The sequence below is a fragment of the Martes martes genome, assembly GCF_963455335.1.
Source record: "Martes martes genome assembly, chromosome: 1".
In the NCBI taxonomy this organism is placed as follows: Eukaryota; Metazoa; Chordata; class Mammalia; order Carnivora; family Mustelidae; genus Martes; species Martes martes.
The window spans coordinates 214,264,856-214,275,722 of record NC_137888.1 but is presented as its reverse complement, the minus strand read 5'-3'; the positions used below and the strand labels follow the sequence as shown (position 1 = coordinate 214,275,722).

Here is a 10,867-nt window from a genome sequence, read left to right as displayed (position 1 = left end):
AGGCCTTATAGGGTCTGGGGCAGGCACGGCCCGGCCCGCAGAGGCAGGCAGCCAGCGGGGGGAGGGCCCTGGGTAGTCACGTGCAGCCTGCCCTGCCCAGCGTGGGCCCTGGGCCCAGCACCTTTCCCCTGCTATCAGCACCAGGCGGCCTCTGCCCACGGCCCCCACCCCCACTGAGCTGATGGATTTTGGGGCCATCCCATGCCCCCGAGGCACTGCCTGCGCGCTCATTGCTGCTCTGCTGGGACTCCTCAGCCAGTGAACACCCTGGCGCCTCAGTTTACCCTTCCAGACTCCTCACCATGGCCCACAAGGTCCTGTTGTCTCCCGGTCCTCACCTCCTCCAGCTCTCTGACCCCTGCGCATTCTGCCCCAGCGCATGGGACTCCTTGCTGTCCCTCCAACGCACCAGGCACGGGGCTTCCCCAGGACCTTTGCACATGCTTTCCTTCTACCTGAGGGCCCTTTTGCACAACACACACCTCCTTCTCTCTCCTCCCTCAGGCCTATTTTGTTCCCAGCAAGGTCTCCTGCAATCAATTTATACCCGGCGCACGCACAGCATTTAATAAACAATTGACTAAATGGGCCAACTCATACGACAGTTCTGAGTGCAAAGCATGGTCACGCATATGACCTGTTTACCCCAGTGCCTGGTACCCAGCAGGTACTCAACAAACATTAGCTTAGCATTGTCCAGGCAGAAAGAGAGGAACAGGGTCTCTCCTGGGCAGGGAGGGGATGTGCCAATCTCCAGGAGGGACTTCCCTCGATAAATTAGGGCCCCAATGCAGATGGGTCCAGGGTGCTAAAAGAGCCGGGCGATCTTGGGAGCGAGATCCAGGCCTGGTGGGCTTGGGACAACCCCGGGTGACTTCTTGGAGGAGGCATCCTCTGCCTGAGGCCACAGAGCCAGAAAGTGGCAGAGACAGGATTCGAACGCAGCCCCAGAGTCTATGTGCAGAGTGGGCTGTCTGTGGGTTGGCACAGAGGCCGGCAGACAAACGACACCCTCCCTGAGCTAAGTTTCCCCCCGACTGCTCCTGGGACAGGGATCCCAGTTGTGTGCTGGTGGGGGTAGGGGCCAGACCCCATTGGTGGCTCTGGGCACTGAGCTGGGGGGAGGGAGGGTTCAGACACAGCCCGATGACCCCTAAGTCATCTCCTTGGAGCCATCGCTGTGTTTGCCAAACAGTTGGGGAACAAAATGGGGATGTCCCCCAGACTCTAACCTCCCAGCCAATCCTTCCCAAAGGTGGCAGGGGAGGAGGGAAACCTTGGGTGTGCTCCTCCCCTTCTCACAGGCTGCCGCAGCACCGTGAGGGCAGAGAAACCCAGCCAAGATCATAAAAGTGATCACAAACATCCGAGTCACGTCCCGCCCTCCTCTGCCCAAAGCCCCCCAGGGATCCCACCTCCCTGGAGGAAACCCTAGTCTTCCTCACGGCCCTGGCCCCTATCACCTCCCTGTCCTCCCCTTCTCCCTCTCTCCCCTCGACTCATTCTGCTCCAGACACACTGTTCCTCCAACACACCAGGGCCAGTGCTGCCCCAGGGCCTTTGCACAGGCAGTGCCTCCTGCCCAGAATGCTCGTCAGTCTTTGCTCTGAGAGGTCTTCTTGGACCCCCTTCTCCTATTTAAAAATACACACCCTTCCTTCTACCCTGACACACCCCCCATCCCCCAACCCTTTTATATTTTTCATCATCTATACAACTAAGACATAATTTGCACATAGTTTGTTGTCTCTCCTGCTGCACTGTAAGGTCCCAGAGAGCAGGATTTTTACCTAGTTTGCTGCCTGCCTGGCACACAGCAAGTTCCCAACAGTCTTTGCTTGCTGGCTGCACAGACGAATGAGTGAACAACAGCTTCCGAGCGTGAAGCGCGTCCTAGGACTGAGTATGGTCGCCTCGCTACTTTCGTACCCACCCCACAGAGAAGAATCCGGGCTCAGAGGAGACAAGCAACTTGCCTACCCAGGTGTAGGCCAGGCTGAGACACAAGCCCACGGCCGTATCTACTGATCCGCCCCATTCCGAGGTTTCTCCTCGGTCCATGAGCTTTCCCTTCCCACTGGTCCTGCCACATTGACTCCCCCACTGTCCCCCAGTGCCATGCGTTTGCCCGAGTCGCTCCCTCTGCAAAACGCCCTTCCCGTGTGCCACCCTGCCATCCTCACCACGCCTGGCCCTCCAGGAGCCCCTAGCCTTGCGGGGGAAGAGAAGACAAGGTTGCCTGTGGCTCTAAGTCCGGGTAGAAGGGGGTTTAGAGTCTCAAGAAGGTGAGCTGTAGATTGTTGGAGCTATCCCACTGGGGTGGAGTGAGGGAAAGCTTCCTGGAGGAGGTGGCATTGGGGCCGGGGCTTAAAGATGGATGGGATGTGTCCAAGAGATGGGTGGTGGGGTGGGAGAGGACTCCAGGCACACCCTGTGCAAAGGCCTAGAGGTGGGCAAATTGCAGAGTTCGGTGGGAACGCGGCACGCCAGGGTAAGGAGTTTGGATAATTGGTTTGAGGGTGAGTGGGAGCCATGGACGTTCCTGACCAGGGGCGGGGAAGTTAATCTGGCTAGTGGGAGGTAGTTCAGCCTCCCAGAGCTGCCCCTGGGCCAGGTCCTAGGGAAGCCAGAGGCCACCCTGACCTCACCACATTACACTGTGGTTTCCTAACACCCCACCCAGCCACAGGGGAGTCTGAGGGGCGGCCAAGAATTTGGTCAAAGGCTGGGAAGGCCCCCAAGAGACTGGCCCGTGGCCCTTCCCCTGCCTCTGTCTGCCCCATTCTGACCAGTGCAGCTAGAGAAATCACAGCAAGGTCGACACCCCTGGGTCTAGGGATAGGACGGGCTGCCGTGTCTGACTTCTTTCTCCCTCTCATTCCGTTCTCTGCAGTGGCTAAGAAATTCATTTATACTAAAGTGTGAATAGCTTCCATTCCAGGAAGCTGCATCTGGGTGCCTAACCCATGTGGGCCGGGCGCTAGAGGTGGGACTCGACGGGATGTCAAGCTGGTCAGAGAGGCATTCTCACGCTTTCAAATCTCGAACCTTGGCTTCCATGCAGTCACACACCTGAGGTCCCCGGCACTCTGCAACTAAGACCCACCCCGGCCTGAACAGGGGCCTAGGCCTAGGCCTTTGAACAACACAAAGCACCTTTATTCCGGTAAACCCCAAAACCCCAAAACAAAACCCCAAAGGGCAAAGCAAGTGGGTCTGCAGGCCCAGCGGACACAGCTGGCTATCTTCGGGGACCCCCCAGTCCAGGGTGTACAAGGTGGTGGGGGAGGAGGGTGCTCACTTTTCAAAACCCCAAGTAGAAGCCATTGGGCAAAACGTGCGCTCTTGTGGGGAGTTTTGATCGGCTTCTTGGGGTTCGGGGATGGGGGCCACTGACAGATGAACCCAGCCGGGGGCTAGTGGGACCTGAATTGGGTTCCAGTCCCCATATGCCCAAGGGAAGGATTGGGGAAGGCGTGAGATCAGTGAAGCTGGTCTAAGATGGTGACTTCAGCCCCCCCCCCCTCCCACCCTGCACCCCGGCCCAGGCCACAGCATGGGCTGATAGTGCGCACACACGGCCACTAGGGGGCAGCAGGGATCTCGGATAGAGGCGGGCCACCTGCTCGCTGCCCCGCCGGCCGCGGGGGCCCCCTCTGGTCAGAAGTCCAGCTCTGGCATCAGGGTGTGCTTGGGGGGACTGGGGGGCACGGGTTCCTCCTTGGGAATGTCCTCTGGGAGGGCTGGCCCGTCCCCGTGCTCGGCCTCCCAGGCTCTCTGCTGGGCCGGCCAGTCCAGGTGAGCCCAGCGGGGGTCGGGGCCCCCCACGACCTCGTCCACCAGAACCTCCAGGTCGGGCGGCGGCGCAGAGCGCTCCACGAGGATGGGCGCAAAGGGCCCCACCAGCCAGGGCAGCGGCACGGCCTGCACCACCAGCTCCAGCAGCTCATCCACGCAGGCGTGGGCCCGGGCCACGCTGCCCCGGCCCTCGGCCAGGGCAGCGGCCGGCACGTCCCCGAAGCGGCGGGCGTCGGCGAAGGCGGACTGCAGGGCGTCCACACTGCGCCGCACCTCGGCCACCTTCTCCTGGGCGCCCCGGGGCAGGCCCCGCACGCTGCTCTCCAGCGCGTCCACCGTGCCCTGCAGCTCCCGCATCAGACTTCGGGACAGCACCAGCGTCTCCAGCTCTGCCTGTGGGGGGAAGGGAGGGGCCTCAGGGTACCAGATGGCCGCCCACCTGGACCAGCCCCTGCCTCAGTTTCTCCATGCACCCTCCAAACAGCGGAGCTCAGCACTCGGTTTGAGAGAGCTGGAGTCTGGCCCCTGGCAACCCGGGCAGATCCAGAACACCGCCCCCCCCCCACACACACACACTCCCCTGCTCACCCTCTCCCTCCCACCCTACCTGGCTGCGGCGGCGGCCGTTCTCTGGGGAGCGCTGTCTCCAGTCCTCCCAAAGCTCATGCACCTTCCCAGGGCGGGCCGGGGTGGTGGGTGTCACCCCACACTGCATGAGGTTGATCTGAGGGGACGGGGATAGTGGTGGTCAGAGCTAGACGATTTGGGGGTTCAGGGGAGCCAGCATCCTAGCCTGGATCTGGTCTCAATAAATGTCTAGAGAACATCTTCTTCCCTGCAACCTTCCCCCGCCTGCTGATCCAGCCTGGCCCACCTGCCCGCTCTCTCCTCTGCTCTTGGCCAGACCCTGAGACCTGTGGGTCCCCTAAAACTCGGGCCCACTTTGCCTGTGCTGCTCCCTCTGCTGGCGACGCACTTCCCTCCACTCTATGCCGCTGCCTGGTTCGCTCCAGTTTAAGTTTCAGTGTAGATGACTCCCCCTCCAGGAAGTCTTCCCTCCTGCCCTCCTGCCCTCCTGGCTGGGCAGATTCCACAACCCCTCGCATGTCTCCATCCGGGCCCTGATCCCCCTACTGGACCCCCACGGTGTCTTTGGTGCCCGGGGCAGGGCGGGCATTAGGAGATAAATAGAAATAAAGTGTGGTCCATCTGCACTCTGGAATATGATGCAGCCTTGAAAAGGAAGGGCATTTTCACCCCTGCTAGAACGTGGGCGGACCTTGACGCCCTCGTGCTCAGAGATAAAGCGTCTGAGGGGCTCATAGGCGCCCCCTGGTGGGTGCTATGGGGAGGACACAGTGGAGTCCTTGGCGGGGCTGGGGGGATCGGGGGCAGTTATGTGGGCTGGCCCTGGGTGCCTGAAGAGGAGGGGGAGCTATGGGCAGAGCCGGGGTACTGGCTGATGTGCGGGATGTGGGATCAGAGGAGAAGAGGGGAGTCGGCGCTTGCTCCTGGGTGTTGACCTGAGTCCCCGGGAGGATGGAGGTTGAGAGGCAGCGGGAGGAACGGGTTAGGGGCGTCTGAACTTATCCAGCTCAGTTAAGTGGGAGCTGCCATGGTCCCTTGGAGCGGGGAGGGATGGACAGTGAGGGGAGAGGCGAGAACCTACAGGTTGGGGAGGGCTGGGATTGGTGGCAGGAAAGCAAGGGAAGGGGGTACTTTTTCTCGCTCTTGAACTACCCTAACTGCCTATAAATTCCGGCTCTTGCTCCCCCCCACCAGACGAAACCCCTTCCCGTCTCTCCAGGCTGAGCCTTGACCCCTCCCTGAGCTGCCCCAGCCCCAAACACACACAGCTGGAGGCAGCCGAGCTCGGCTGTGCCTCCCCCTTCAGACCAGCTCAGGACCGGGTCCTCAGCCGGCACTCGGTCCATGCCTACTGGCCTGCATCGTGGCGGGGGCGTGGACAGAGGGCTCTCACCAGCTCCAGCGTCTCCTGCAGCTCGGCCAGCGTGTCCTGGGCATGGTGTTTCTTCTGCCTCAGTTTCCCCAGGGAGTGTTCATACGCCAGGTGGCGGAGGCGCGCGGACAGGGAGCCCAGACGTACAAAGTAGCCCTGGTGTTTCCTCTGCTCCTCCACAGAGCCCACTTCCGGGCCCTCAGCCTCGGCCGCCAGGGCCGCTGCGGGATGGGACAGGGGAGGGGGTCAGCATGGCCACCCCGCCCCATCTGCTCACTCTGCTTCTGGGTGGACAAGCCCACGGACTCCCTAATTTATCATTTCCTTTACCAGTATCAACTCACTTAACCTTCCCCAGACCCTAGGATGTAGGCACTGCTATTAGCCCCATTTACAGATGAGGAACACTGAGGCAAAGGGAAGTGCCGTCCCACGGCCCGCAAGAGGCAGATCCGGGATTCCAACCCAGGCACTCAACCCCTTGACTAAGCGGTCTATGAGGGATATCCTACAGGTGCTCGGCATACAGTAGGTGCCTCATAAATGCCTCGCAGCCTTTCTGCAGACGAGGGAGTGCCTTGACATGCTTTTCCCGGGCCTTGAAGCAGGGGTTGGGAGGTCAGATCGTCTCTGGTATCGGAGACAGGAGGTAGAAAGTTGGAGAATGGTGCTTTTTGTTTTGTTTTGTAAGATTTTATTTTTTGAGTCCTCTTTACCCCCCTATTTGGGACTCGAACTCACAACCCTCAGGTCTCTGAGCCCTGTAGACTCTTAGGGTCTGCGTGGTCTGATTTCTAGCAGAACGTGGGTCGGGGGCCACGGATGGGGATGCGGACGTCAGGTCTGGGCTCAGCTCAGTGTTTCCTGCTGAAGTGCTGTGTGGCCCTGCCCAAGTCCCAGACTTCTCTGATCCGTCCCTACCGGGGATGCGGACTGAGCAGAAGGTCAGGGGCAGGCCAGGGCAGGAGGGTGGCGGCCTCACCCAGCTCGTCCTCGGTCATGGGCAGGAAGTGGTCCACCAGCTCCTCTGACTTGCCCAGCACGACGTCCACGGCGTGGCTCATGGAGCGCTTTAGGTCCACGCTCCAGCGGCGGCCCTGCCGGGCCAGGCCCACCATGCCCGTCACGCCACTGGCCACCGTATCCTTGGCCGAGGTCACTACCTGGTGGGAGGGGGCTCCTTCCAGATTTTGACTTCCTTCTCTCAGCCCAGCTCCCTGGGGCTGGGTATCAAGGGGTCCCTGGCCCCTCCTGGCTCTGGGCCGCGATTTCCCTTCTATAAGACGGAGGCAAAGCGAAGTTCTCCCGCACGGGGTTGCTGAGGGGATGACGGGCCCCAACCTGCTAGACTCGGTGCTGATTATTTTCTTCTGGCTGGTGTTTTTTGAGTTGGGCCCAAACCTGACTCAGCCCCCCTGTCTGGCTGGCCCAGGTGTCCAGGCTGGTCCTGGGGAGGCTGTGCTGCTCCCTCCCACCTCCACCCCTCCCTGGGTCCCCACGGACCGTCTCGGATGGTTGCTGGAGAAAAGGCAGCTTCTCTTCCAGCTTGTCCAGACCCCGGCAGGCGAGGTGGTTCACCGTGGCCACTGGTGGGGAGAGGCGGGGAGTGAGGGCAGGAGGGGTAGGGAAAGGTAGAGGGAGGCCTGGGCCACCCCGCAAGGGGCTGGGGACCCTGAGGGTGGGGGTGGGGCACCAGGCTGGACCCCACCGCTTCTACCGCCCTCCCAGCCTCAGGCCTGCCACCGGGCTGCCACGGGTGCCAAGGTGACTCCCCACTCACGCCCGGCTCAAATGCCCCAGCGAGCAGGCTCAAGGTCACCCAAACCGGCTGAGGAGGAGGCGGGGAAGGCCCTGAGCGGAGACCCTCCAGTGACCCCCTTCCTCGGTCAGATGTGAAGTCAAGGGTCTTCGATCCACCCCCACCCCTGTGCCAGGCTGGACCCCTCAGCTGGTCCCAGGAGTCCAGGGATACGTGGGGCTCGGGACATGCAGGCGCAACGACAGAGAGGTAGAGGGGGAGGGAGGTGGACAGGCAAAGGGACCTGAGGTGTGTCATGCCGCTCAACCAGGGAGGACATCAAGACACACAGGAAGGGGACAGAAAGAGGGCGGCCCAGATAAACAGCCAAGAGCGGAGGTCCAGGAGATCGAACCACAGGGGGACAACCTACGGAGCGACGCAGGTAGAATCAGGGCTGGGAGTGGGGGCAGGCGGGGTGCGGGAGATGGCGCAGGCAGGACTGGGGGAGGGTGAGACGTGTGGCCGGGGGGACAGACAGGCGGACGGACAAAACGGCACTCTCAAGGAGGTCCCAACTCAGCAGGTGCCCTCCAGAGCCTGTCACGGGGATGGAGCAGGAGGGGACGGGGCAGCTGGGGCAGACCGCAGGACCCAGGGTCTTGGGGGGCGGGACCCAGGGTCGTAGGGGTTTGGGGGGGCGCGGGTGGGACTCACACTGGGGCTGCAGGTGGCTGAGCAGCGGCTGGGCATGGTCCAGGGCGCGGGTGGTCAGGCCACACACGCAGTGCTCGGCCAGGCGGCAGGCAGAGCCCAGCAGCGGGTGCCTGTCCTTGGCCGCGCTGTAAGCATCGAAGACTGCGGTGCACGTGGTCCTGACCAGCGGCAGGGCCACCACGCGCTGCACCACGTTCTGCGGGAAGAGGTGGCATCAGAGGGGCCCCTGATGGGGTGGGGCGGGGGTGGGGGTGTGTGGGGAGCTCAGCCACACCTTAGTCCGCACGTCCCCTCTCTGGGCCAGGAGGACCACGTGGGCGAGAGGGTTGGGGGGACTGCGCAGGTAACCTGGGGCTTCAGCCTCCCCATCTGTAAAATGGGTTTCTAGGGCTGGGAGATTCACAGGCGTGAAGTGCTGGGAGCAGGGTGGATGCAGAGTCTCTGGCAGAGACCGGGGGGGGGGGGGGGGTGGGGGAGGGAGAGACACTCCCCGCTCCCGGCACCACTGTGCCCCTCTGGGAAATGAGTAGGCTGTACCACCCCCTCCATGGTCCAGCAAGGGTAGGAAGGAGAGGGGGCACCTGGTCTGGAACTGTCCCAGAAGGGATATCCCCCCACCCTGGCCTGTGCCCCTCCTCCGTGGGAGGGGCAGCCCCACACCTGCTGGTTCTGTTCCCACAAGCTGGTTCCGGGGGACTGGGCAGCCTCATCTTCTGACATGCCTGCTGCGAACACCCTGCGGGGCAGGACAGGGTGAGAGGGGCCTCTACACACCAGCCCCCCTGGGTCCTGCCCAGGCCTTGGGTTCTGTCCCGCTGGGCTTTGTGACTTGGGCAAGTATTGTTCTTTCTTGCGACCTCAGTTTCCTCAAAATAGGGTAATGATGGGGCACTCGCGTGGCTCAGTCCGTTGAGCACCTGACTCCTGATTTCAGCTCAGGTCATCATCTCAGGGTCGTGAGGCCTGTGTTGTGCTCTGTGCTCAGCAGGGGGTCTGCTTGAGATTTTTCTCTCTCTCCATCTACCCCTCCCCTGCTTGCACACCCCCACACACTCTCTCTCAAATAAATAAGTAAATCTTAAAAAAAAAAAAAAAAAAAAAACTAGGGTAATGGTAGTGCCTGCCTCACAGTGTCATGAGGGACATGGACAATGCGACAATGCATGCACAGGGCTCTGCACACAGCAGGTGCACACTAGAGAGCTCTGGCAAGGTGGGGACACTGTAGTGATTCAAAGCATGGACTCTGGAGAGAGGAAGACCTGGATTCAAATCTGGTCATTACCTGCTGTGTGACTTGGGGCAAGTGCCTTCACCTCTCTGAGACGTTTCCTCTTCTGCAAAGGAGAGGAGGTGCCTGCCGTCCCTCCCCGCCCCCAACTCACCCTCCCCTGACAGAACTGTATGCGCAGCGCCCTGCAGGGGTGGAGGGGGCGGCTGCAGAATCCCAGTAAGTCCACAGACTGACAGGGAAACTGAGGCGGCCAGCAGGTGCGTGGTGTTTCCAAAGCCACTCATCTAAGCGGAGTCAGAGCGGGGAGCTCGACCTGAGGCTCCTGCTCGCAGTTCTTCCTCTACCTCCACCCTGCGCCCTCGGAGCCCTGGTCCCCGCCCAAATGGGTCCTGAGCTTCAGCCAACTGGGCCAAGGGTCTCCGCCACCTGCTCGGCCCGTCATCCCCCTCCCTTCTCACGCCGCTGGATCCTCTCCCGCCCACCTGATCTGGAGCCCTCAAATCTGCGGGGCTCGCCTGGGCGCCCTCCCCGTGGCACTCACCTGGGCGCGTGCAGCCACAGCCTCCAAGCGCCCCTGCGGACCCCAGACTCTCGCTCCAGTCTCCGCCCACCGCCGGCCCCTCCCGCCTTATAGTGGCTCGGGGGGCGGGTCTTCTGGGACTGACCAATGGGGAGGGGCCGGGCGGAGGTGTGTCTCGGGGGCGGGGCTCCAGCCTACCCTCCCCACCCTGCTCGCTTCGCTGGGGCTCGGTCCGGGTCGGAGTCGAGGTCGGGGCGGGGGTGGGGGGAAGTGGGGGGAGCTCCGCCGTTGTCATAGTAACTTGAGGACGCTGGACGCCCCAGGATTAAGCTACTTTCCTCGGCCAGCTTTGGCCACCTGTCACCCTGCTGTTGCCGCGGAGACAGCGGGAGGACCATCCCGCAGCTCCCACCGCCTCCCTCCAGGAGTGACCTTGGGCAAGTCCTCAAGTTATTTAAAAATAACTTCTGGTTATTTAAAAAAATCTGCCATTTAACTTGGCCAGGAATCCGGGCCGGCCCGGTCCCTTGGATCCCCATTTTACAGATGAGCAAAGTGAGGGATCCAATTCAAACCCCGCTCGGCCAGACTCCGGGCTCCTCCCTGGCGTTCATCATCATGCCTGGAATGACCACCAATGTGACCATGACCATTCTTCCAGGGACACCTCCCCCAGACACCCAGGGGTCCCCCAAATCTGACTCTGGCTCCCAGCATGCCCAGCACTGTGTCAGCAGGTGGCCCAAGGTTCTGAGTGGGAGGAACACAGGCTCTTATGCCTTCAGCTCCACCCAGCCTGCCCAAGCCGGCCCTGGGTGGGTGGCTATCCCCCTGACTTGTCATGGGCCAGCATGACAAATTGTTTAGAGACCTGAAGCAATCTGGTTTAATTTAAACCTT

At 61.7% G+C, this 10,867-nt stretch overlaps 1 protein-coding gene across 3 annotated transcripts; it reads right to left on the bottom strand.

Annotated features, from left to right (window-relative positions):
- Positions 1–3,137: 3,137 nt before the first annotated feature.
- Positions 3,138–10,050, bottom strand: PLIN5 (perilipin 5). 3 transcript variants are annotated; one of them, XM_080799547.1, is made up of 9 exons: positions 9,989–10,046; positions 9,499–9,550; positions 8,874–8,949; positions 8,214–8,409; positions 7,262–7,344; positions 6,741–6,921; positions 5,780–5,979; positions 4,406–4,522; positions 3,138–4,191 (listed from the first exon to the last, which is right to left on the bottom strand). In XM_080799547.1, exons 3-9 carry the CDS (start codon positions 8,931–8,933, stop codon positions 3,661–3,663), a joined length of 1,368 nt encoding a protein of 455 aa, XP_080655673.1. In that variant the 5' UTR covers positions 8,934–8,949; positions 9,499–9,550; positions 9,989–10,046; the 3' UTR covers positions 3,138–3,660. The 3 variants fall into 3 exon arrangements, with proteins under 3 accessions (XP_080655673.1, XP_080655672.1, XP_080655674.1); XM_080799546.1 differs by lacking the exon at positions 9,499–9,550 and having other exon boundaries at positions 9,989–10,050; XM_080799548.1 differs by lacking the exons at positions 9,499–9,550; positions 9,989–10,046 and having other exon boundaries at positions 6,741–6,917; positions 7,258–7,344.
- Positions 10,051–10,867: the final 817 nt, after the last annotated feature.

Bases quoted from the DNA above. Each gene is read 5' to 3' on its own strand.
- PLIN5 (XM_080799546.1), bottom strand. From the start codon at position 8,933: ATGTCAGAAGATGAGGCTGCCCAGTCCCCCGGAACCAGCTTGTGGGAA. The intron at 7,345-8,213 runs GTGAGTCCCACC...TCTCCCCACCAG, and splicing joins CAGCCACCTGCAGCCCCAGT to TGGCCACGGTGAACCACCTC. The intron at 5,980-6,740 runs GTGAGGCCGCCA...CCCATCCCGCAG, and splicing joins CATGACCGAGGACGAGCTGG to CGGCCCTGGCGGCCGAGGCT.